At 32.2% G+C, this 23,695-nt stretch overlaps 10 protein-coding genes across 11 annotated transcripts in view; 6 read left to right on the forward strand and 4 right to left on the reverse strand.

Moving 5' to 3' along the window:
• LOC128393562 (protein mesh-like) overlaps window positions 1-253 on the forward strand; it is a 39,284-nt gene extending 39,031 nt beyond the window's left edge. The window contains exon 15 of the transcript XR_008326228.1: window positions 237-253. The gene's annotated coding sequence lies outside the window, so the exon portion shown is untranslated. The remainder of the gene's footprint in view (window positions 1-236) is intronic.
• A 56-nt stretch (window positions 254-309) lies between these two features.
• Window positions 310-2,466, forward strand: LOC128393571 (innexin inx2-like). The gene is made up of 2 exons (XM_053353756.1): window positions 310-991; window positions 1,123-2,466. The coding sequence occupies exons 1-2, from the start codon at window positions 515-517 to the stop codon at window positions 2,107-2,109; spliced, it is 1,464 nt and encodes a 487-aa protein (XP_053209731.1). The 5' UTR covers window positions 310-514; the 3' UTR covers window positions 2,110-2,466.
• A 771-nt stretch (window positions 2,467-3,237) lies between these two features.
• On the forward strand, window positions 3,238-6,752 carry LOC128393573 (zinc finger protein 184-like). Of its 2 annotated transcripts, none has more exons than XM_053353757.1 (2): window positions 3,238-3,479; window positions 3,983-6,752. In XM_053353757.1, the coding sequence occupies exons 1-2, from the start codon at window positions 3,455-3,457 to the stop codon at window positions 5,377-5,379; spliced, it is 1,422 nt and encodes a 473-aa protein (XP_053209732.1). In that variant the 5' UTR covers window positions 3,238-3,454; the 3' UTR covers window positions 5,380-6,752. The 2 variants fall into 2 exon arrangements, with proteins under 2 accessions (XP_053209732.1, XP_053209733.1); XM_053353758.1 differs by lacking the exon at window positions 3,238-3,479 and adding an exon at window positions 3,548-3,830.
• Window positions 6,753-6,798: 46 nt separating this feature from the next.
• Window positions 6,799-9,884, reverse strand: LOC128393570 (innexin inx2-like). The gene is made up of 3 exons (XM_053353755.1): window positions 9,732-9,884; window positions 8,579-9,017; window positions 6,799-8,403 (listed from the first exon to the last, which is right to left on the reverse strand). Exons 1-3 carry the CDS (start codon window positions 9,770-9,772, stop codon window positions 7,393-7,395), a joined length of 1,491 nt encoding a protein of 496 aa, XP_053209730.1. The 5' UTR covers window positions 9,773-9,884; the 3' UTR covers window positions 6,799-7,392.
• A 75-nt stretch (window positions 9,885-9,959) lies between these two features.
• LOC128393567 (death domain-associated protein 6-like) lies at window positions 9,960-12,198 on the forward strand. Its single transcript, XM_053353751.1, has 3 exons — window positions 9,960-10,114; window positions 10,219-11,329; window positions 11,410-12,198. The coding sequence occupies exons 1-3, from the start codon at window positions 10,112-10,114 to the stop codon at window positions 12,024-12,026; spliced, it is 1,731 nt and encodes a 576-aa protein (XP_053209726.1). The 5' UTR covers window positions 9,960-10,111; the 3' UTR covers window positions 12,027-12,198.
• A 214-nt stretch (window positions 12,199-12,412) lies between these two features.
• On the forward strand, window positions 12,413-14,019 carry LOC128393574 (aminomethyltransferase, mitochondrial-like). The gene is made up of 2 exons (XM_053353759.1): window positions 12,413-13,242; window positions 13,536-14,019. Exons 1-2 carry the CDS (start codon window positions 12,420-12,422, stop codon window positions 13,985-13,987), a joined length of 1,275 nt encoding a protein of 424 aa, XP_053209734.1. The 5' UTR covers window positions 12,413-12,419; the 3' UTR covers window positions 13,988-14,019.
• On the reverse strand, window positions 14,016-14,747 carry LOC128393581 (60S ribosomal protein L37-like). Its single transcript, XM_053353769.1, has 3 exons — window positions 14,596-14,747; window positions 14,334-14,469; window positions 14,016-14,236 (listed from the first exon to the last, which is right to left on the reverse strand). The coding sequence occupies exons 1-3, from the start codon at window positions 14,596-14,598 to the stop codon at window positions 14,076-14,078; spliced, it is 300 nt and encodes a 99-aa protein (XP_053209744.1). The 5' UTR covers window positions 14,599-14,747; the 3' UTR covers window positions 14,016-14,075.
• Window positions 14,748-14,918: 171 nt separating this feature from the next.
• Window positions 14,919-17,974, reverse strand: LOC128393568 (5'-AMP-activated protein kinase catalytic subunit alpha-2-like). Its single transcript, XM_053353752.1, has 8 exons — window positions 17,570-17,974; window positions 17,340-17,481; window positions 16,557-17,002; window positions 16,378-16,483; window positions 16,203-16,308; window positions 15,821-16,124; window positions 15,683-15,753; window positions 14,919-15,597 (listed from the first exon to the last, which is right to left on the reverse strand). The coding sequence occupies exons 1-8, from the start codon at window positions 17,676-17,678 to the stop codon at window positions 15,223-15,225; spliced, it is 1,659 nt and encodes a 552-aa protein (XP_053209727.1). The 5' UTR covers window positions 17,679-17,974; the 3' UTR covers window positions 14,919-15,222.
• A 522-nt stretch (window positions 17,975-18,496) lies between these two features.
• On the reverse strand, window positions 18,497-23,414 carry LOC128393582 (5'-AMP-activated protein kinase catalytic subunit alpha-2-like). Its single transcript, XM_053353770.1, has 8 exons — window positions 22,518-23,414; window positions 22,314-22,455; window positions 21,732-22,177; window positions 21,552-21,657; window positions 19,916-20,021; window positions 19,528-19,831; window positions 19,390-19,460; window positions 18,497-19,304 (listed from the first exon to the last, which is right to left on the reverse strand). The coding sequence occupies exons 1-8, from the start codon at window positions 22,606-22,608 to the stop codon at window positions 18,921-18,923; spliced, it is 1,650 nt and encodes a 549-aa protein (XP_053209745.1). The 5' UTR covers window positions 22,609-23,414; the 3' UTR covers window positions 18,497-18,920.
• Window positions 20,544-21,555, forward strand: LOC128393584 (uncharacterized). Its single transcript, XM_053353775.1, has 2 exons — window positions 20,544-20,697; window positions 20,782-21,555. The coding sequence occupies exons 1-2, from the start codon at window positions 20,661-20,663 to the stop codon at window positions 21,465-21,467; spliced, it is 723 nt and encodes a 240-aa protein (XP_053209750.1). The 5' UTR covers window positions 20,544-20,660; the 3' UTR covers window positions 21,468-21,555.
• Window positions 23,415-23,695: the final 281 nt, after the last annotated feature.

Consider the following 23,695-nt stretch of genomic DNA (forward strand, 5'->3'; position numbering starts at 1 on the left):
CCTAATTAATAAAGAAGAGGGAGAAAGTTGTTTTCACTTTATGTTATCTGTTGAAAGAAAATGATAAGCTTCTTATTTGATTACAACGATCGATGGTCAGTATTTGACCCAAACAAGAAAAAAGCGACGGGAGTCTACAAGAATCTACAAGATGGAGCTTCAAATAGAAGAACTTTTTTGCCTCTTTTTCCATTTTCTCCAAAGAGTAGACGGCGCTAGAGGAACTTTATCTTTTCTCTTCTCACTTTTCTCTCTTTTCTTTCAAAGGTTAGAACCTTGACTCTCTCTCATCTCTCTTCTTCTTTTCTTTGGCCAACAGAAGAATTTCATTGGGCCACCATCAGTAAATTTTTTCTTTTTTAAAGACTATTTTAAATACTTGTTGTGTCTTCCATCTTCTTCTTCTTCTTCATCTTCTCTTTCATCATTTTCATCATCTTTTTTTGTTCTTTCTCTTCTTTCACCTTTCACCTTGTAACTCAGAGATTGTTTCTTTTAACTTGTTTGGGTCAAAATGGCCGCTGCCAAAGCTGTTGTTATTCCACCAAGAACACCCATGAAAATTATCGATGTTCTTACACAGGCTAAATCATGGAAATTATCTGCTTTTTTCTCCTTTGGCTCGGAAGCTCGTATTGACAATGTCATCTTTAGTCTTCATTCAACTGTAACGGTTACCATTCTTACCATTTGTATGGTTTTTGTGGGGATGAAACAATATTTCGGTGAACCCATTGAGTGTTTGAATACTTTGAATAACTCAGGTCCATCTTCACTTACTCATGCTCAACTTCAACACTATTGTTGGATGGAAGGTGCTTTCACTGTTGCCAACCGTTATACTGGTACCGGTGATGGGGGAGTTGGTGCACATGAAATCACTGGTCAAGATAATTCATATCCCGGGGTGAAAAATTATAAACCTCATAAAGGAGATTCAAAAGTGCTACACAAATACTATCAGTGGGTTTATTACATTCTCTGTATTCAGGTAAGATTGTCTAAGTTTAAGTTCAAATTGTCGGTTCATTTAACTGATGCAATTTGTCTGTATTAGTTTTTTTGACGGTTCACTAATTTACAACCTTGTTTCCTGTTTTTTTCTCTCCTTTTTTTCTTAAGTGCTTGTTATTTTATTCACCTAAACATATATGGAGAATGAGAGAGGGAGGTCGTCTACGCGAGCTTATCAACAAGATCAGAAGCAAGAATATTCTACAATATGAAGGTCTTGACCGCTATCAAATTGTCCAAGACACTTTGGATGTCATGTTAACAGCGAATCAATATTTCTCATGGATTTTATTTGCAGAAGTCATGTATCTTATTCACTTGATTTGTGAGATATTTTTTATTCATGCTTTTCTTGGGGGTAAATTTTTATTCCTTGGTTTCCAATGGATCCATTATGCTCTTAACTCTGAAGATGGTAATCACGATCCATTGATACGATTATTTCCACGTTTGACCAAATGTTCCTTCCATAAATTTGGAGTAACCGGATCGATTGAAACCTATGATACTCTCTGTTTTATGCCGCTCAACATCGTGAATGAGAAAATTTTTGTGGTTCTATGGTTTTGGTTCCTTATCCTTCTCTTTGTCACTTTGTACCATCTCTTTGTCTACAGAGCGGCATTCATAATGTTTCCATGGTGCCGAAGAAAGTGTCTCCAATCTCTTTCTCCAACAACCGACAAAGGATTTGTCAAGAAAATATCTAAAAGTCCAGGTCGATGTTTCGTTGTCCAACTGCTTGCTTCCAATATGAAACCATACGCTTTTCGTGATTTACTCCATCAAGTTTTGAAAGATCATTTCAACACCAAAAATTATCGTCTTGACAGCAAAGTATCAATGAACGATTTCATCGTCGATGGCAAGGTACCCGAATCAAAGAATCAACCATCAGCACCACTAATCAAACCTCCCGAACCTGGATTCAAGAAAGCGACAGAGAAAAGTTCTGAAGATTCTGGAGTTGAAAATAATGGAGAAAGTTCAAGCTCAAGTTCAAATACCAATTCAAATGTTGATGACCCATGGGCACCGGCGGATATTACATCAAATACTAACACCGATTCCAAAAAAGACACTTGGGATTGGTAGTAATTTCAACAATCAAATCATAATTATTAATTTCAATCATCTATCCATATATACTCTCCATCACTTAGTCTTAATTCCTAAGAAATTTGTAACAGTTATTTTTTTCTCTTTGACATTTATTTTCATAATTTTCTCTTGTTTATTTATTTCCAATCTTTTCTTAACTAGATGGACATATTGTGAGATAAAAATCACAATAACTTAAGTATTAAATTGCTCAAAATTTTTTTAATCCATTTGATAATCACAAAAAGTTTGATGATGCAAACTAAAATTTCCAATGTCTAAATTGTTACAAACATTTGATCTCTCACAATGAAGAAATTAAAAAATCCTAATTAAAGAATTAAAAACAAACCTATTGTTTACTTTCACATTTCACTTATCAACTAAATTATCTTAAAGAAAAGCTTAATTGGCCATTAGAATATCTTTGATTCAGTTAATTTATTGTTCGAGTGCAAAGTGATTAAAATTGTCAAGTTTTTTGCTTCTGTTCCTCGGAACATCAATAAATTGAGTAAACAACAATCAATTCCAATCCATTTTCGTCTCCAAATGAAGATAAATTGAAAAATCTAAATGATAATTAGTAAATATTAACTGTGATCATCCTCCTAATCAAATTGATTAACTCAATATTTGTCTTTCTATTGACCTTTATATTGATACTTTTTCTTAAATACTAATCACTTGTTTATCTCCATATTCAAGGAAACCCAAAGTCATTGACCATTCGTTAACAATTAAAGTAAATGGGAGTTAATAATAAATCGTATTTGATTTTCATCTAAAATAATAAACAAAATTAAAGTTAAATTGAAACAATTTAATATATAACAAGTTGAATGAGAACAAATGATTTTCATATTGGATTTAAGTTCTTCAAAGTCAATGACAATTTTTCACAGAGAAAATTACATAAAATTAAGTAAATAATCACATAGTTGAAGTTTGGAACAACTTTATCAACTTTTTAATTCGTTCTGATTAATTATCAATACAAACAATTAATTATCTCCGTTCTTAGCTTCCAGCGCCATCTAGGGGATGATTAAAGTTCTTTCTCTCTTTGTTCAACAGATGGCGGCTCTTCTCTTCAGCGCCATCTGGAGGAATTAATATTCCCTCTTTGGTTTTCTGTTTTCCAATTTTTTTATCTTGAATGTTGTAAACAAACAATTAACTCTCATTATTGTAATGACTTAATTGTTTGTCATCTTGTTTATGGTGTAGTGTTTTTAATCATCAATCCAGAGAATCACGAGTAAACTGTTAATCTTTGTTAATCCAATTCGGAAGATTGATAAACATCAACATCATTCAAAAAAAACCTTTCTTTCAAATGAGTTTAACCAAAAGGGAGCGATGTAAGTGAAGCTTTTTTCCTCTCTCATTGTTTTTCTCTTTTTATTTATTACTGATGTTCAATTAAATTGTTTTCATTGAGTTTATTAGAGTTGATAATAATCTCCTAACCCTTGATAATTTTGGTAAAAAAATTCTAAATTAAATTTGATAAGATAAGAGTGTTGATCATCTTCTATCCCTCTCTTTCTAACCCTGTGCTTGTGTTGGTTGTGTGGGTTATCTTTGGATTTTTCTTTCTGTTTTCTTTATGATCACCAACTGACAATTCACTTCTCTTGTTGATACTCTTTGTTGTTGATCTGTTTTTATTTTCAATGTCGGTTAAATTTTCTGTTAAATTATTTTCATTGGTATGAATATATTAATTTTCTATCATATTCTCCAATTCTGTCCGTTCTCCTTATTAGTAAAAGAATCTCTTTCTCACTTGAAATTTATTCCACATTTTGATTTTTCTTTCTTTTCTCATCTTTTTCTTTTTCTCTTTCTCTTTTTATTTTAGATCCTGGGATATTCACATGTCCAGAGTGTAGTGCACTGTTCACCTGTTTATCTTATTTCCAACAACATGTTAAAGTTCATGCACAGGCCAATGGTATTAAGTTACTATGCTGTCAGCATTGTCGGTTTTCAACTGACACTGAATTCAACTTCAAATGGCATGTTATGAGCCACTCAGGAGAGACACCTCACTCTTGTAATGTTTGTAGTAAATCATCAACCGAAGACAGTGAATCTAGTAACAATGGTTCTTCCAATAATCTTGTCAAAATCGAGGTGGAAAGTGATGATGAAGAACAAAACTCTTGTGCTATGGTTGGTAAACGTTCAGTAGCAACAGCGACAACTGATGATCTACTTTTGATCGGATCTAATGTACCTTCAACGATTAAGAAAGAAACAAATCATTATGCAAGTAACCAGGCGTCCCATCATCTTAGTGGTAATCATATGCAAGACCCCAAAAGATCAAAGATAAACCAAAGATATCAAACATCGGACAATGATGACGAAGATGAAGAAGAAGAGGATGATGATGATGATGAGGAGGAGGAGGAAGAAGATGATGATGAAGAAGAAGAAGAAGAGGAAGATGATGACGATGACGAAGAAGAAGAAGAAGATCAAGACATCCAACAACAACAACAACAACAAATTTTACAACAGCAACAACAACAGTTACAACTTCAACAACAACAAATTATTATTCAACAAGATGAAGATGATGGATCATTAGACAATAGTTCACAAAATGGTACTACATTGATGCCGATGGTTTCAGCAATACCTACTGGCGGTGAGGGTGATATTAGTGATGAAGAGGATGATGAGGAAGAAGAAGTTGAATCCGAAGAGGAAAATGAAGAGGATGAGGGTGAACAAGAGTATTTAACTGTGACCACGGATCAACTGGTAGCCACTGATTATTATCAAGAAATAATTACTCAAGGACCGCCTTACACAAAATCAACTGTCGATTCAATGGATACTACAGTAGCACTTTCAGGGACCCAAACAACGACCACAACTGATTTGGTACCTGGTTCATCGACTCGAGGTCGAGGGAAGGGTAACCGAAAATCAAGATCTATTGTGTCCATGGATTCCGCTGATGGTACTCCACTTGGTGAGATGAGGAGAAAATTTCACTGTTCTCACTGTGGTAAATCATTTAAAACCAAATCTCACCTTCAAAGACACATATTAACTCACACGGGAGAAAAACCTTACCACTGTAATCGTTGTGGATCTAAATTTAATCAAAGCTCAAGTCTTCGCAATCATATAATAGCCATTCACACTAAAGAGTATCCTCACTACTGTACCCAATGTGGTAAAGGCTTCCTGATGCCGGCGCTCCTGCAGAAACATTTGACAACCTCTCACAGGAACAAGTGAGAATCTTGTCAATTCGCCGGTGATTATAAATATAAATATAAATATAAATACATATACATATAAACTAATGTATTCCTTATCCTCCTCACTCTTATTCCTTTCCTCACCTTTCTCCATTTCTCTTCTTCTTTTCTTCTTATTCCCTTTCTTTTCTTAAATTATCTTACTTTCTCATTTTCCTTAATCCTTTCACCTTTTTCCTTCTTCTTCGCCTCTCAGTCCAGTCGCAATTTTACAACAACAATTTGCATCCATCAACAAAATCGTTAATTCGTTCGTTTGCTCACTTGTCTGCCTTTTCCTCTTAATCCTTAACATTTACTCTCATTTCCATTAATCGATGATACCCTTGACATAAACTTCCAATTTTTTTCATTTCCCTTGAATTTTTTCCGAAATTCATGAGATATTATTGTGAATTTCTGTTCAGTTAAAAATCCCCAATGTTTATGGGAAAAGTCAATGATTTGTTTTTGTCAATGAAGAATAGAAAACAAAATCACTTTAAAAAAATTTTCATCCAATTTAATCAATAGAATCAGACAAATTCTTCATTAATTAATTAATATCATTTACTTTTCCTTAAAATACTAACCCTAAAATTGAGCATCAAATCTTTTCCATCATGAAGAAATTGAAGAAATGTTTTCTTTTTAACTTTAATTTCCTTTCAACAAATCCAAGTGAACCGATTAATTAACACTTTAAATTAACGAGAAAAACAAAACGAACGAATTAAACGACAAGAAGAAACAAAACAAAGAATAATGATAAATATATTAAATTAGGAATGCTAACAATTAATTGATGCTTAACAATTATGCTGAACTTGAGAGAGATCTTTTTTTACGTACACTCACACACATACAAACACATACATCACACATACAATACATTACATACATACCTGAGCAATTAATTTAACTACTTTGAAGAAAATAAGAAACAAACAAAAAAAACTAAAAATCAACGAGTGAAGAGTCAATTTATTAATTAATACAATTTCCATTATCCTTTGTTCATCCGACTAAAAACTGAGACGATTTTCATACTTCTCTTCCCGTCCCATTTTTTTCCTCATCTTCTCATCACATTCACATTTATCATCATCGCCATCACATTATCATTTACATCACCTTCATATTCATCTCCATCTTCATCCTTTCGTCTCTCTCGTCTTGTATATCATCTCTCTCTCTCTCTCTCTCTCTGCTGATCCAATTGATTTGGATCATAATCCTAATCTATATATATACATATTATATATATAATTGAATTTTTCCCTTGGATGCCTCTAAACACTCAACAATTTTTCTTTCCCTTTTTTTGCAAATGATCAATATGAAATATTATATTTACAGACACAAATTTCAATTATTGTCCATTAATTATTTCGGTCAACACTCAAGCAAGTGCATATTATTTAACTTGATGGTAATTTAATGTAACGAGTAAGAAAATATCAATAGTTTTTTGTTGTACTTTTTTGGAAACAGGGGGAATGATGATTATTGACCATGAAAGTAAATTTTGGTTAATCATTTTTGATGAGATTATGAGATTGAATGGATTGATTAGAAAATCATAACGTAAATATTAATTAATAGAAAAGTAGATTTGCATTTGGTTGCTTTTGTTTTGGTGACTTAGTTGATGGGAAATTAACAAACAAAAAGAAATGATGATGAGAAACTTCATGATTTATCATATGATGAATTGTGGTCAATTTTAGGTTTTGTCTTTGGTTTGGATTGTCCATTTTGTTGTCATCAACACTTTTAAATGACAACTTATCATCTGCCATTTTCAATTTAATGTTGGTTAAGGGAATGGGTGGAGATTTTTGATTTAAGGCACTTAATGAGAGAGGGTAATGATATATATTGTTAATCATTGAACTTAATGACTAACTTATTGTCTGTAATTAATTTTGATCACTTTCACATGGTATTTACCAGTATTTTAAACTTTTAAATTTGATAAAGTTAAGAAATGACTAATTTAATAGTTAAGTTAACTCTTTGAATCTTCCCATCCAGTGTTTGCTGTTTTATCCCAATCACCCCAATCGACGGCTGGTGTATCTTTATTTTCGGTGCTAGTATCAGGCCAATTATCATCTGCTGTACCTGAATCTTGAGAAGTGTTTTTATCCTTATCTTTATCTTTATCTTTATCCTTGTCTTTCTTTTTCTTTTTGCTTGAATCTTTATCTTTATCCTTCTTCTTGTCCACGGTGATTGTCAGGGAAGTAGCCACTGGTATCTTACCATCAGCAACAAGTTGAGCAATTGAAACTTTACTGGTGAATCGCATTTTTTCATCAAAATGGTCATTTTGAACTCGCTCAATGAGATCTCGAAAATAGTATGGCTTTAAATTAGAAGCAATTGTATGTAGAACGAACCATGTCCCAGGTCGGCGGACTAGTTTACGAATAAAGTCTTTGTTCGCTGTTGGAGCAATGGCTTTGATTCGATGGAAACGGAAAAATGGGAATATAATGACCGCTGCTCGATAGACTAGAAGGTGAAATGTTGTCACTAATAAAAGTAGTAGAAACCAAAACCATAGGATGACAAAAATTTTCTCATTAACAATATTCATCGACATGAAACAGAGGGTGTCCGTTGTTATTAGCTCCCCTGACACACTGTACTTATGGAATGAGCATTTTGCAAGTCGAGGGAAAATTTTAATCAACGGGTCATAATGAACGTCCTGTGAATTGTGGGAATAGTAAAGCCACTGGACACCTAAATAGAGAAAGTGACCACCAAGAAATAGATCCACAAACCAAACTTGAACAACCAAATGAATTAGTGAAAGAATCTCACAAAAAAGAATGGAATAGAAATAGTCATCAGCAATTAGAATGGCGTCAACAGTATCCTGAACCAAAGTGTATTGGTTAAATGCATCAACGCTTAAGATGTGGTTGGATTTAAGATGCCCAATCAGAGTTTTTAATCTCTCATCCTCTCTTAATCTCCAAATGTGCTTGGGAATGTAAAAAAGTATGCACTAATGAGTGTGTGGTGATGGCAAATGTAAAAGGTGTGTTGAGAAATAATTTAAATGTGGAGATGAAGAGTGAGATGATAAAGGTGAATAAGAAAAAGAAAAGGGTTAGATTAGAATATTTTTCGATGAATATAATAAGATACAATGGGGATTGATTGTTAAATCAAGATCTCACCTGGATGCATAAAACGTAGTAAACCCATTGGTAATATTTATGGGGCATTTTCAGGTCACCTTCATCGGGTTTGTAAGTTCGGACTCCGGGATATGATACATCGATACCAGTTCGTTCGTATCGTCTATTGGTTGCTACAATGGTAAATGAGCCTTCCATCCAGCAAAAGTGTTGCATTTGTGCTTGAGTGATACCATTTGGGGTCACAGGTATGCCCAGACACTCTATCGGTTCACCAAAATATTGTTTCATACCCACGAAAACCATACAAATAGTTAAAATGGTTACCGTGACGGTAGAATGAAGGGCGAAGATGAAATTGTCAACTCGTACTGATGACCGAGAAGAGAAAAAACTAGCGACTTTCCATGTCTTGGCTTGTTTAAGCACCTCTAAAATTGCTAATGGGGTTCGAGCGATGGATTTTGATGAAGATGAACTGGTCATTTTCCGTTGATTAGCAATATTGCCAAATTTTATGGAAAAACGGGATGATAACGATCCAAAATGATCCAAAAACGAAAATGAGAAAAAGATGAAACAGTTGAAACAGTTGATATATTTTTATCAAGGTGGATAAAGATGAAGAAGAAAATCAAAGGGAGAGGGAAAAGAGAACAAAAAAATGAGTAATTTAAAGTTAATAAAGAAAAAAGAAAATTAGAAAAACAGCTAAACTTTGATTAATACAATTAACTAATTATCATGGACCTTTGATCGAACTATAAATAATCTTAATGTATCGCGAAGAAGAAACATGATTACAAATGATAGAAAAAAAGATAAAACCACAAATGATGGAGATTAATTTTTCTTCTGTAATCATCATTAATTCTTCTCTATGTAAGCTTTTTCTCCACTAAAAAAGCATCTTAATAGAAGAAAAAAGTGGCGCCTCTTGTGGAAGTAATTAACTGACCACAAGAAGAAACAATTTACAAAGAAAACTAATTTCTATCCAACCAATTCACAATTTAAACTCTTATAAAATGTTAACAATTAACTAATCACAACAACCGTGACAATCCAATAACAATTAAAAAAAAAGAGAAACAATTGACAAAAAGGTTAATCAAAACACTGGTCAACTTTTTCTCTCATTTTTGACCCTTAAGATCAGTTGTTAGAGCGAAACTAAAATTAATCAACTTACCTTGATGATGAAGAATCTTTCGTGTCAGCCCATGAATCCATTGGAAAGACTGTCAACTGTTAAAACGCAAAACGGTAATACAAACAAAGAGAAAAAAAAGAAAAGAAATTAAAACTAATTGTAATTCGATTTAAATTAAAAATCAATCAATTGTTACGGTCAAAAGGTAACAAAAGATAATAAATTTTGGATAAGAACGAACGTTGTTCTTATCGAATCCAAGAGGTGGCGCTGAATCGAAGAAATTTGGTCTCCATTTGCTTTCCGTTTCCTTCTGATTCTAACTAATGTTTATGTTTTTATAGAGTGAAGTTTGAATTTGTTTTTTTTTCATCTCAAGACTAATTAGTTTTGTTAATCACTTGGAATTAGTCTGAATCATGGTGAGTTTAATTTATTAATTGGTTGGTTTTTGTGTTCTCTTCTAATCCAGTTGTTACTTTTGCTATTGTTTTTTGCTATTGTTTTTTGTTTGGTTTTATCTTAGGTGACATTTGAACAGTTTGTTGAAACTTGTCTCTCTGAGGTTGTTGATGAAGAAAATCCTGTTGAGAAAATAAATGGTCAGTTAACTGCTTTAAAGACTAAATATGAAAAATCTCCTATATGGAAGAACAAGGCTTTGGAACAGATATTGGCTCATTACGATCATTCTATTAAATCTGAGGCTGATAAAAATGGTAAACAGTTGGTTTATTATGATTTTAGAGAGGAGTTTAAAAGATTGGATAAGTATTTGAATACTTTAAAGAGTAAAGATAAAAAAGAGCGGGCCAAGCTGATGAAAAAAATTAAAGATTTACAAACTCGTATCAAAAAGGATTTAAGGAAAATTGATCGATTGGACCAATCTGAGATTTCAATTGATGATTTGGATAATGAAAACTCTGATCATATGAAGAAACAGAAATATGAACAGAGAGTTAAACGTTTCTCAAACAAGTTACTCCGTCTTCAAGGTGCTAAAGAATCAGCTCGTTTACTTGATCAAGTCTACAAATATACCGGTACAGAATATCCAGAATTAAATGAATCAATCTCAACCAAATATCGTGCGATCATGCAGAAAAAGTACAAAGGTAAAATCCCTCAACGGCCGATGAATTCAACACCAAGTATTGCAGATATCACGGAGCTCATTGACAAATTTTGTACTGAGAAGAATATTCCAATCGCCGACAAGGCTGAATTGGCTTTAAAAATCACTGGCGATATTATAAACGAAGTCCAAAGGCGCCGTGTATTAGAAGTGCTCGAGATGATGAACGATTACGAACATGACTCTCACCTTCGACCTGATTCAGTACCAGATCTCGCTGATGAAGAATTGAATAAAAGGCTGATCAGCAATGAAGAAAAAGGTCGAGATAGTTTTATTAAGAAAAGAGAAGAACTGAAAAAAAAGTTGGACTCTGTGGAAGCGGGAGATATTGGAGGCGAAGAAGGAACTGCCAGTGAAGAAGAGGAAGATGATGATGATGACATGTTAGAAGATGGACTTGATGAAGATGAAGATGAAGAGATCAGTGAAGATGAAGTCATGGAAACCAATGAAGCCAATCCTGAGGATGATGAAGATGATGATCCAATTCTTTTAGGTTAGCAGTGGTTAACAGAATTGACTCCTTGAAAATAAAAAAGAAAAGGTTATTCTTATTAAATTGTTATTTCTTTTTAGATGAAGCAGCACCAACTGTAAATGGGAACATCAAAGCTGCAGAAACATCGTCGTCTAATGACAACAAGAAACGATCTCTTGATACTAATGGAACAGAGACAAATGGAGATGAACCATCAAAAAAGATCAAAGTTACAGAATCTCAATTGGAATCAAATTCCGAGAAAAAAGAAGAAATCTCTTCAATTGAAAAGAACGGAGAAGTTGAAATGAAAGAAGAGCCTAAAAGCGAGCCAAAGGAAGAGCCAAAAGAGGAAAAAGTCGAAATAACCGAGAAGACCAAAGAAGAAAAAGATGAACCAATTGAAGACCAAAGTACCAAAATTTCCACCGAACTTAAAGAAGAAGAAAAAAAAGAAGAAGTAAAAAAGGAAGAATCAACAACAATTAACGATCAACCAGAAAATGCACAAAGTTCATCGGCGAAAGTGGAAACAGATGAACCAAAATCAGAAGCAATTAAAAGCGAAGTTGAAACTGATTCTAATCAATTAAAAACAAACAAATCTGAAGTCGATAACAATATTAAAATTGTTGATCTCGAAGAGGAAAATCGAACTATGGATGACCAATCCAATGTCGATGATGATGACGATGATGTTATTTGTTTAGATTAAATTTTCTATCTAACCCTCTTCCAAGCAATTAACTTTACCTTGTCATTCACTTTGAAATCATCTTGATTGTCAATAACTCTTAACAATTATCGATTTTATCTTCTTTTTTTTCTAAATCTTGTTAATTACTTTGTTACTTTCAACTGTATAATAACATGGTAACAAAATCTTATTTTTCTCTCTCCCGCTCTCTTCTCATACTCTCTCATTTTTATCATCATCACATGATTGTTAAAGTGAGAGCGAGGATGAGAGAGAAATAGAAAAAAAAATCTAAAGTGAAGAAAACATTATTTTCTATTACAGTTTTTTTTTCTCGTTTCAGTCAAAAGTTAATTTATTTTAATTCTCTTTGTTATCGTAATCATAACGCACATCAAAGGAAAATCAATTATGTTCAACAATTTATCCTCCAAGTTAAATATTGTCAATGAAACAATTTTAATCCGTCGTCTCTTCACTTTACAAGCGAAACTTAATCCAAATAAAGTACAACTTGTTAATCATTCAACTGAATCAAGTGTCGATTTAAAAGTGACTCAACTTAACAAATTCCATGTCAACAATGGAGGTAAAATGGTTCCGTTCGCTGGCTACTCGATGCCAGTTCTTTATTCTGACCTGACGACCAAAGATTCGCATCTTCACACTCGATCGAAAGCTTCGCTCTTCGATGTGTCTCATATGCTTCAGACTCGAATCCATGGGAAGGACAGATTCCAATTCGCGAATGATTTAACTGTCACTGATGTTTTCTCTTTAGCTCCTAATCAAGGTTCTCTTTCGTTGTTTACTAATTGTTCTGGTGGGATAATCGATGATTTAATTGTTACCAACACATCGTCTTCTTATGTTTACATTGTTTCCAATGCTGGTTGTATGGAGAAAGATAAAAGTCTAATGAGGAATCATTGTGATCGCCTCAGGGGTCAAGGGAAAGATGTTACAATTGAATTTATTAATGATCAATATTCATTGATTGCTCTTCAAGGACCAGAAGCTGCTAATTGCTTACAGTCTCATGTTGATTGTGATCTTAATAGCCTTTACTTCATGTACTCAACCATCGGATCGATTGCCGGAGTTGCCGATTGTCGGATCACTCGATGTGGTTACACTGGTGAAGATGGATTCGAGTTGAGTATTCCCAATGATTCAGTTCAGTTAGTTGTTGAATCATTGATCGACTCATCTGATGGGACAATCAAATTAGCAGGTTAGTTAATCATTTGCTTTTCTAACGAATTGTTTCTTGGATCAATTAGCTGAAAAACTCTACAGTTAATCTTATTTTCTGATCAATTGGTTATTCTATCTCCGTTTCTAATCACTTGAGTTTGATAATCATAACTGATTGTGATGAGTTAATCACATTGTATATGTTCAATGTTGTTTTGATGAGATTATTCTCATCTAATTGCTATCTAATAATTAGAATCATTGACAAAGTGATCATTCAATTGTTTCAATAGATTTGATTTTCTTTTTCTTTTTGATTAATTGTTTAAGGTCTTGGAGCTCGAGATACTCTTAGACTTGAAGCTGGTCTTTGCTTGTATGGTAATGATATTGACGAGGAAACTACCCCAGTAGAAGCTGGTTTAGTTTGGACAATTAGTAAATCACGAAGAGAGAGGAAAGATTTCCCTGGAGCTGAGATAATCATGAAACAGTTAAAAGATAAACCGACAAAACGGAGAGTAGGTTTGAAAAGTGTTACTAAAGGTCCAGCGGCAAGACAAGGGGCATCGATCATAGAGGCTGAAACTGGTCAAGAAATTGGTAAAGTGACAAGTGGTTGTCCATCTCCTTCTTTGAACGCTAATCTTTCAATGGGCTACATAAAAACTGGTAAAGGTAAAATCGGCTCAACTGTTAAATGTTTAATCAGAAATAAACATTATGAGTTTGAAGTAACAAAAATGCCTTTTGTACCATCCCAATATTATATTAAACAATAACCGATAAACCATTAAAAGTCTTGAAAAGTTGATGTTTTTTAAATTATCTTTTTTTATTGATTACCACGATCTATTAGTTGAAGCAAGATTATTTAGCTGATGAAGCTTGTTGTTGCTGTTGTTGCTGTTGGGGAGCTTTGATAGGAGCACTTCGGAAACCATTACGGAAACGTCTATGAACTCTTCGCAAGTGTCGGCAACGTCCAGTTCCAGTGGTCTTCCTCCTAATAGCTTTTACAGACCAGTTAACTGTGCAAGATGGCAAAAAAAGGTAAGAAAATTTAGTTAAATAACTATAATAGTTTAAACCGGTGTTAAATTAACAAAGAATCACATTGTAACTTACATTTACGTATCCTTCTGTCTGGATAACCACATGATGCACATTTACATTTCTGAATGTGATATGAAGATCGACCGCATCGTCTACACAATGTATGGGTCTTATTTCTTCGTTTACCAAAAGATGAGGTACCTTTGGTCTAAATTAAAAGAGAACAAAAAAAAGTGATGAAGAATAAGATTCAAAGAAAATGATAAACAACATCAAAGAGAAAACAATGAAAAAAACATATTCCAAGCCAAAGAGCCACACGAATTCAACTTACCATGTTTACTTTGTTACAAACCTACAATTAACAAATTAAATTAACAATTAATTAATTGGTAAACTAAATTTAATTTAGAAACAACCAAATGTAAAAAAACACTTTTATTTTGAAATCATTCAAGTCTCAACCATTTGATTTTCCGTTTCCGGATTGTTACCGAGGAGATAAAAAGGCGACACCTGGCGAGGGAATTTGCCGCTTTTTTTGAGAAATTCAAATGAGATAAATTTTCAATTTTTTTCGTTTTCGTTTTCTATTGATTTTCACAACCTTAAGTATCCTAAGAAATATAAGATAATGAATTTGAAGGCAGCGTTGAATTAGTTAAATGAACTGGATTAGTTTTATTATTTTGCTTGTGAAAAAAGTTCGAAAGTTTTGATAATTTTCATTCTCGGACGATGTCAAGTCAACAAAAATACAAATCTATCGGTTTCACCGAACTGTACATTCCATTTGAAAGATTGATGTACAGCGGTATCGAAAAATTGAATCGGTAAAAATGGAAAGAAAAAAAAGGTTAATTTGTTTGATTGTTTCAATTGATAATTAAACACTGTGTGAATTTATATAAACTAGATAATAATTAACTAGTCGACGACTAAGAAAAGGGTTAAATTTGCTCTAACGAGCAAGTTGAGTGATAAGTGAAGCACACATTTCAAAAAAGTCCATAACATGATGTAAATGAGGTTGAGTGAAATAAGGATCATTCGATACGCTGCCGATTGAATGGGCTGGTGTGATTGTCGAGCTGTTTCCACCCAATTGTTCACTTTTCTCTTCCGCTATTGTTTTCCCACAAACAGCTAAATCGCTTCCAATTGTCTCATCAGTCTCTTTACGTTCAGTGTCTTCGAAACTCGGTAATGATTTAAAATCGAGAAGATAACTCTTATGATCGACTTGGTAAAGTTGTAAGGCCATTTTGATGAAGCGACCTGATTGTGAACTTTTCCTTCGAGCACGAACATTGAATGGGTTTACAATTTTCCATTCCTAAGATACAAATAAATTTAAGATAAAATAAGAATTGGATATAAATAATCAAACAATTAATCCATCTATTGATTGATATACTAACCATATCAAGAGTTTTCATTGCTTTGAAAACTTCATTCATGATGTCATTTGGTTTACTTTGGGATCGAATACCTAAAGTAAGTAATTAAGGGATAGAAGATAATTAGTTTAATAGAATGTCGATCAACTGATTAGTTACCTAAATGCCATTTCGCTTTTTTCATCGGTGTTCCTTTTATTGGCTTTTCGGGGATATTGGTCACATTCGAGCCACTATATAATCTTGGACGACCACCGACATTCATTCCATATCGAGAAGGACTATCGTAGTATGAGGGCGGAGGAGGTGATGAGGCCACATAAAAGTCTTTAATGTCCAATTTTGATGTTTCGTCTTCGATTCTCTTATTATCGATTATTAAATTATAAGCAATTGCCAATTGATCATGAGGATCACCACTTAAAAGGGAACTATGAACTTCTTTATCAGAAACACCAAATTTCTAGAAAATCATTCAAATCAAATCAGGTGATTGATGGATTAATTAGTTTACAATTTATTCCCGATAATTGTTACTTACCTCACAAACATCTTTAACTGCAGTTATATCAATAATCGATGCATCTGATTCACTTGGAATTGGAAACAAATAACCAGGTAAATCTTTTTTGAACCAATCATGATTTCTAAAGTAAGTCAAATATTAAAAATATTAATCAGTTTATTGCAAAGTTAAATAAATTGAATATAATTACTTGATATCTTCCATTGTTGCTCTTTTAATTGGATCGACTTGTAACATATGAACCAATAAATCAACTGTCGTTTTGTTCAAATAATCGGGAATCGGGAATATACCAGCTGAAAATTCATATAACAAATTTAAAAGACCAAAATTAATTAATTTCTTCCCTGAATTGATGATAATATTTACTTTTAATTTTTCGGAAAAGTGATGGAACATGTTCATCATCGAATGGTAAAGTTCCGCAAAGAAGAGCATATAGAATGACCCCTGCACTCCAAATGTCCACTTCGGGTCCAGCATATAATTTGCCCGAAATCACTTCCGGAGCTGCGTAATTAGGTGACCCACAAGAGGTTCTTAGGAATTCTCCGTCCATCATCATGTTAGAAAGGCCGAAATCGGCGATTTTAACACATTGGTTTGAATCGAGCAACAAATTCTCGGGCTTTAAATCTCGATGAACGACCATATGACGATGACAATAATCAACACCGGAGATAATTTGTTGGAAAAATCTTCTTGCTTCCGATTCCTTCAATTTCCCATGTTTAACAATATATTCAAATAATTCACCACCAGAAACATATTCCATCACCATGAAAATATCAGAAGGAGTACTAATCACTTGGTAACTATAGCAAATAGAAATAATCAATGTAAGTCATACTTGGAGCTTCATCTTGAATAATTAATGTGAATCGATCCCAAAAGAGTTAAATTGATTATCATAACACACTAATTCTTATCACTTCATTAATCAGGGACTCCTCTGTTTAATCAAAATTAATTGGGTCACTTCAATATCAGAAATTACTACCAATCGTTCAAAGATGTTGATTGCAAGCTCTCTACTAATTGTTTCGCCTTAAAAACCGATTATTAAATGAAACCCATAATTCATCAATTCACATCAACTCGATGAAAAGGTAAAGAGGTTGTATAGGTGATTAATTAACGATAATCAATTACAGTTTGATAATATGAGGATGATGAAACAATTTGAGATTCTGTATCTCTCTCCGTATTTTACCAACAACATCAAGATTTTTGATCTTCTCTCGATTCAATATCTTAACAGCGACTTTGTGTCCAGTTAATTGATGAGTGGCAGCTAAATAGAAACACAAAGGATGAGATAGAAAACAGAAACAATTAAATATCTCCAACAATTGATTAGGTGATTGATGGAATCAACTCACTTTTAACTTTACCAAAAGTACCAACACCAAGAGTTTCACCTAAAATGTAATGACCAATTTTAATTAATGGCTGCTGATTTTGAATTGATCGATCGGATGATGAAGACATTTTCAAGGTGATTGATGATCAACAATAATAATATACAATAGATAAAAAGAAAATCAAATAGAAACAAAGAGAAAAATGAAAAAAGAGAAGAGGAAAAACACCAAAAATCTTATTGTCCAATCACGATAATTGTTGGTTTAATTTTCTAATCACTAGAAACAAATGTAAATCTCTACATTTTAATTAATCCATTTAAAGGATAATCGATGATTAAACAAGTTGATTAGCAAAGGAAATTGAGGAAAATAATATTAATTGAGCAAAAAGAAACTTCCATTAAATGTAAACAAAAACATCAGAGAAAATGAAAAATAATAACAAGAGAGAGAAAAATAATCACATGATTGAGAGAGAAAAAAAGAAAACATGTTCTCTCTCTTTCTCTTTCTCTGTCTCTTTGTTGATTATTATTTTGATGATTTTTATGTGATGCAGTTAATTAGAATTGTGATTAAATTTAATTCTCTTTTTCATCGTTAATCGTTAATTGGGGAAAAGATTAATCAATTTAAAAGAAATAATTTCTCATCTGGTTGATTAATTTTCTTTCATTTTTGTTTCCTCTTCTTGTTTCTTATCCTTGGAGGAAATTTAATCAACTCTAAATGTTTGTTGTTTATTAAATTGTCACAATTAATTTAATTTGATCAATTCTTCGAGTTAACCTTGACTTTGTTCATTTTAAATTGTTAATTGTCCAAATTGTGGAGATTTGATTACTCGAAATGTTTGTATTTTTAATTTGTTTTCTTGCTCGAATCTCTTTGTTTTCATAATCATCTTTTTCTTGTCTTGGTTTTGTTAATTAGAAGAATTAATTACAATTTAACTCTTTTATTCATTTATTATTAATTCTCTGTACAAATTTGGTAACAACATCCAATGAATTTAAATTTAATTTCATCAATAACAGTGTATTTACATTAATAGTTTGTGATCTGATTGCAATCTTATTGGCAACGATTGTGACAATTTCCAACTTGATGTAAATTCAATCAGCAGAAATAATTAGTTAATTATTAGATATTGTTACTTAATTGGTGTATTGTTAGTGTACTTTCTGTTTTCAATAAGTTAAGAATATAATTAATTTGATGAGTTCGTAGACTTTTCTGTCTTAGTTAAAGTGAATTTACAGTAGAACCAAATTAAACTTTTTCATTTGCGATTCAATTGAAAATTTAAATATCAACACTAATCTTTTTAACAAACTAAACTATTAACTAATCAACGAAGATTATTTCAACGAGCTAATTGGGTAATTAGTGAAGCACACATTTCAAAAAAATCCATAACATGATGTAGGTGAGATTTAGACGAGTATGGATCGTTTATCGAATTGTTAATTGTCAGGGTTGGAGTAATTGTTGTGTTTAAATTGTCACCATCGGCACCTTCTCCTTTGTCTTCGTTAACTGATTCTCCACCGGTGCCCGTTTCTCCTTCAATTGAATCCTCAGTGTTTTCTTTGCTCTCTGTATCTTCAACACTTGGTAACGATTTAAAATCAAGAAGGAAACTCTTATGATCGACTTGGTAAAGTTGTAAGGCCATTTTGATGAAGCGACCTGATTGTGAACTTTTCCTTCGAGCACGAACATTGAATGGGTTTACAATTTTCCATTCCTAAGATACAAATAAATTTAAGATACAATAACAATTGGATATAAATAATCAAACAATTAATCCATCTATTGATTGATATACTAACCATATCAAGAGTTTTCATTGCTTTGAAAACTTCATTCATGATGTCATTTGGTTTACTTTGGGATCGAATACCTAAAGTAAGTAATTAAGGGATAGAAGATAATTAGTTTAATAGAATGTCGATCAACTGATTAGTTACCTAAATGCCATTTCGCTTTTTTCATCGGTGTTCCTTTCGATGATTTTTCTACACTGGAACTTAGACTTGAGCCACTAAAGAGCCGCGTACGATTGAGGACATTTATACCGAATCGAGAAGGACTATCATAGTATGAGGGCGGAGGAGGTGATGAGGCCACATAAAAGTCTTTAATGTCCAATTTTGATGTTTCGTCTTCGATTCTCTTGTTATCAATTATTAAATTATAAGCAATTGCCAATTGATCATGAGGATCACCACTTAAAAGGGAACTATGAACTTCTTTATCAGAAACACCAAATTTCTAGAAAATCAGTCAAAGCAAATCAGGTTATTGATGGATTAATTATTAATAGTTTACAATTTATTCTTGTTAATTGTTACTTACCTCACAGACTTCTTTGATTGCAGTTATATCAATAATCGATGCATCTGATTCACTTGGAATTGGAAACAAATAACCAGGTAAATCTTTTTTGAACCAATCATGATTTCTAAAGTAAAACAAAGATTAAAATATTAATTAGTTGATTATAAACACCAAGAAACAATTAGTAAATCATCCAACGAGATAAAGAGATCTAGAATCTATTTCATCCTTTGTAAACTATTCTAATTACAATTGCTCCTCTTTAAATCATGTCATATGCCCATGAAGTTGCTAAAATATTGAGATGGTAAAGTGAAATGATTAAGTTGTTTTCATGTCAATGAAATGAAATTAACGAAATTAAACTAATCAACAATCTAATCAGCTCATCGTATTGAATTTGTGAGCATTGATTACTTCATATTCAATTGTATCGTTTTTGTTACATCCAATTAATTGTTTTCATTTCAATTTTTATCGTTGTTATTATCAAGCTGAATTGTTGCATCACAATCAAACAAGGACTTGTTTTTAATTGTTAATAATGTTCAGAGAAGTGAAATAATTATGATTATCAAGTAAATTATTGGGGATGTGAACACAATGATAATTAAAAACGATTGATAATTATTTTTATCAATAGTTTGTGATAAGTTAAATTTGATCAGAATTGAAAATCAATTGGTATTAAACTGTGATCATTTGAAGAGTTTTGATTGTTGAAGAAAAAAGTTTCACTAATTGTTATTGAATTGCGATCAAAATGAAAGGATTTATCCTCACAGTGTCTTTATTAATTAGTAAGTTGATTGTTGATAAACTTTAATTCCAAATGTGATTCGATTGATATTCAATTGTTATGATTAACTCATTTCTTTTTCTAGTGATAAATTGCTGCTCAATTGATTGTCAAGCTTCAAGGGAAACTGATTTTCTGTCTCAATTAACAACTCAATATGATCCATCCTTGATTGTCCCGTTGTTTAAAGATTCAATTAATCAACGGATTAAATCAATTGTTGAGATTCGGCAAGAAGGTAATATTAATTTGGATCAAAGTGCTTTCTGTAATATTACACTTCAATCATTGGCTTTGCTTCACGATTTAATTGGTAAATCATTTAATCCTTCAACTCAAGATTTAAGGGTGAAACCTGATGTTTCAGTGATTAAAGAATTGCGATATTTAATCAAACAATATGAGACGATTATTAACTTATTCAACTATGAATTACAATTCTCAAGGTATCCACAATTATCTGTTGAAACACCAGAATCTTTAATCAAATTGTTGAAAACTAAAAACTCTGATTGGATTAAGATGAAAACACTACAATCAATTGATAAATATATCAATGATTTACAATCAATAATTAACTCGTCATCAACTGAGGTGAACAATTATCAAACAACATTAGCTCAATTGTCATTGAAACAGTTAATTTCACTAAAAGATGAACTTAAATCAATAACAACTTACAATTATGTTAACAATAATCAACCACTTTCTAACTTTCTGGATAAATTTCAAATCGTAATTAAGATTTTTGCAGATTCACAATTTATGTGATTCATTGATTGGAAATTTTCACTTCAAGATTGGGCTTTTGTTTCACAATTACTAAATTAAATTGAATAAATTGATTATAATTACTTGATATCTTCCATTGTTGCTCTTTTAATTGGATCGACTTGTAACATATGAACCAATAAATCAACTGTCGTTTTGTTCAAATAATCGGGAATCGGGAATATACCAGCTGAAAATTCATATAACAAATTTAAAAGAACAAAATTAATTAATTTTTTTCCTTGAATTGATCGTAATATTTACTTTTAATTTTTCGGAAAAGTGATGGAACATGTTCATCATCGAATGGTAAAGTTCCGCAAAGAAGAGCATATAGAATGACCCCTGCACTCCAAATGTCCACTTCGGGTCCAGCATATAATTTGCCCGAAATCACTTCCGGAGCTGCGTAATTAGGTGACCCACAAGAGGTTCTTAGGAATTCTCCGTCCATCATCATGTTAGAAAGGCCGAAATCGGCGATTTTAACACATTGGTTTGAATCGAGCAACAAATTCTCGGGCTTTAAATCTCGATGAACGACCATATGACGATGACAATAATCAACACCGGAGATAATTTGTTGGAAAAATCTTCTTGCTTCCGATTCCTTCAATTTCCCATGTTTAACAATATATTCAAATAATTCACCACCAGAAACATATTCCATCACCATGAAAATATCAGAAGGAGTACTAATCACTTGGTAACTGTCAATCAAAAAAATTAAAACAAGCCAATTAATTAAAAGCAAATAATTCTTGGCAAAAACCTCCAATTAACCAAGAGAATAAATTTCATCTCAAAAAGCAAATAATTAATTTCTCGTGACAATTAGAAACTCACAGTTTAATTATATGCGGATGACGGAACAATTTGAGATTCTGAATTTCTCTCCTTATTTTACCAACGACATCAAGATTTTTGATCTTCTCTCGATTCAATATTTTAACAGCGACTTTGTGTCCAGTCAACTGATGTTTCGCAGCTAAAGAAAAGGAAACAATTTAACCTTAATTAATGTCGACAATTTAATCAACTAGCACCTACTCTTCACTTTTCCAAAGGTTCCAACCCCAAGAGTTTCGCCCAAAATGTAATGACCAATTTTAATCAAAGGCGTTTGTCGATCTGAAAACATTTCGACCGCAAGAGTAAACACAATAACGAGATGAGTAAATAAATAACGATTGATGAATGATGAGAGATAATTGAAAAGCCAATATGGTTTGAGAATCGATGATGATTGAAGAATAAAATTCGATAACAATAAATCATCAAAGAACAAATAAAAACACTGATGATTGCGATTAATTAATAGAATATGTTTGCTTATGTATTGGACATTGAGACCATTTGGTTTGAAGGAGAGAATGAGGTTGGTAACAATTAACAGTTTTACTCAGCGAATTAAATAGGATGATTGGTGTAATTGGAGAAATTCATTGAATTAAGTGAACTGTAATCAGTGGAACAAATAATTAACCAGGATAATCAGTTGAAAGTGAAACATCATCTTAACAACAAACTAGAAAAAGGTAAACAATGACAATGAGAGACATTCACTTGTTACAGAAAAAGAGATAAATTAAAATGTAGAATAGAATTAGATGATTTTAATCACATGAATTAGATGATGGTGATAATAGAGATGATGAATGTTAGTTTTGAGGTAATTAAAAGAAGAGGAGAAACACCAATCAATTGATTAACTTGCAGTAAATAAACAGAAATTAACAATAAGCTCAAGTGAAGGATAAAAATAAACAAGAACCTTAACCTTCAAGGTTGTTGACAAATCGACATTTTTTTTATTCATTGCAAAGATCCAAGGTTAAGGTCAAATTTCGAGTTCAAGGTCAATTGTATGAACTACGATTCAGATAAAATCAGAAAAATGAACTAATTAACTGCAAAATTTTAAAACAAGCAAGAGAATTAATTTAAGCATTAGAAATGAAACAATTTGATTTTGATTAATTTTCTTATTCATTAATTGTTTTTATTTCTCGAATATTTTTTTCATTCCTTTCAAACCTTCATTCGTTTGAATTTTCGTAAACGGACAATTTATATCAAGCAATCTTCTCGTATTAATTTTTTTACCATAAATTGTATTGTTAAATTTTTCAGTTAATTTGGAATTACAATTAAACAATTAGATTAGAATTCGTTTTTTCTTGGTAGTTGAATTTGGCGCTTTCTTTGGTTCTCTTACATGTTCACAC

This window comes from Panonychus citri, unplaced genomic scaffold (assembly GCF_014898815.1).
Source record: "Panonychus citri isolate SS breed McGregor unplaced genomic scaffold, ASM1489881v1 Contig00138, whole genome shotgun sequence".
Taxonomy (NCBI): Eukaryota; Metazoa; Arthropoda; class Arachnida; order Trombidiformes; family Tetranychidae; genus Panonychus; species Panonychus citri.

What these genes read in the sequence shown, in the direction of transcription:
- LOC128393568 (XM_053353752.1), bottom strand. Translation starts at nt 17,678, where the DNA reads ATGTCTTCATCATCCGATCGATCAATTCAAAATCAGCAGCCATTAATT. An exon ending in TACTTTTGGTAAAGTTAAAA is followed by an intron (nt 17,482 to 17,569) that starts GTGAGTTGATTC and finishes GTTTCTATTTAG; the next exon opens with CTGCCACTCATCAATTAACT. An exon ending in AAAAGCGAAATGGCATTTAG is followed by an intron (nt 15,754 to 15,820) that starts GTAACTAATCAG and finishes TACTTACTTTAG; the next exon opens with GTATTCGATCCCAAAGTAAA.
- LOC128393582 (XM_053353770.1), bottom strand. Translation starts at nt 22,608, where the DNA reads ATGTTTTCAGATCGACAAACGCCTTTGATTAAAATTGGTCATTACATT. An exon ending in AACCTTTGGAAAAGTGAAGA is followed by an intron (nt 22,456 to 22,517) that starts GTAGGTGCTAGT and finishes CCTTTTCTTTAG; the next exon opens with CTGCGAAACATCAGTTGACT. An exon ending in CAATGAAAACTCTTGATATG is followed by an intron (nt 19,305 to 19,389) that starts GTTAGTATATCA and finishes TTTGTATCTTAG; the next exon opens with GAATGGAAAATTGTAAACCC.
- LOC128393581 (XM_053353769.1), bottom strand. An exon ending in AGACAGAAGGATACGTAAAT is followed by an intron (nt 14,237 to 14,333) that starts GTAAGTTACAAT and finishes CATCTTGCACAG; the next exon opens with TTAACTGGTCTGTAAAAGCT.
- LOC128393570 (XM_053353755.1), bottom strand. Translation starts at nt 9,772, where the DNA reads ATGGATTCATGGGCTGACACGAAAGATTCTTCATCATCAAG. An exon ending in AAAGATTCTTCATCATCAAG is followed by an intron (nt 9,018 to 9,731) that starts GTAAGTTGATTA and finishes GAAAATGACCAG; the next exon opens with TTCATCTTCATCAAAATCCA. An exon ending in ACTACGTTTTATGCATCCAG is followed by an intron (nt 8,404 to 8,578) that starts GTGAGATCTTGA and finishes CACACTCATTAG; the next exon opens with TGCATACTTTTTTACATTCC.
- LOC128393574 (XM_053353759.1), top strand. Translation starts at nt 12,420, where the DNA reads ATGTTCAACAATTTATCCTCCAAGTTAAATATTGTCAATGAAACAATT. An exon ending in TGGGACAATCAAATTAGCAG is followed by an intron (nt 13,243 to 13,535) that starts GTTAGTTAATCA and finishes TAATTGTTTAAG; the next exon opens with GTCTTGGAGCTCGAGATACT.
- LOC128393584 (XM_053353775.1), top strand. Translation starts at nt 20,661, where the DNA reads ATGAAAGGATTTATCCTCACAGTGTCTTTATTAATTA. An exon ending in CACAGTGTCTTTATTAATTA is followed by an intron (nt 20,698 to 20,781) that starts GTAAGTTGATTG and finishes TTCTTTTTCTAG; the next exon opens with TGATAAATTGCTGCTCAATT.
- LOC128393573 (XM_053353757.1), top strand. Translation starts at nt 3,455, where the DNA reads ATGAGTTTAACCAAAAGGGAGCGAT. An exon ending in TTTAACCAAAAGGGAGCGAT is followed by an intron (nt 3,480 to 3,982) that starts GTAAGTGAAGCT and finishes TTTTTATTTTAG; the next exon opens with ATCCTGGGATATTCACATGT.
- LOC128393567 (XM_053353751.1), top strand. An exon ending in TGATGATCCAATTCTTTTAG is followed by an intron (nt 11,330 to 11,409) that starts GTTAGCAGTGGT and finishes ATTTCTTTTTAG; the next exon opens with ATGAAGCAGCACCAACTGTA.
- LOC128393571 (XM_053353756.1), top strand. Translation starts at nt 515, where the DNA reads ATGGCCGCTGCCAAAGCTGTTGTTATTCCACCAAGAACACCCATGAAA. An exon ending in ATTACATTCTCTGTATTCAG is followed by an intron (nt 992 to 1,122) that starts GTAAGATTGTCT and finishes TTTTTTCTTAAG; the next exon opens with TGCTTGTTATTTTATTCACC.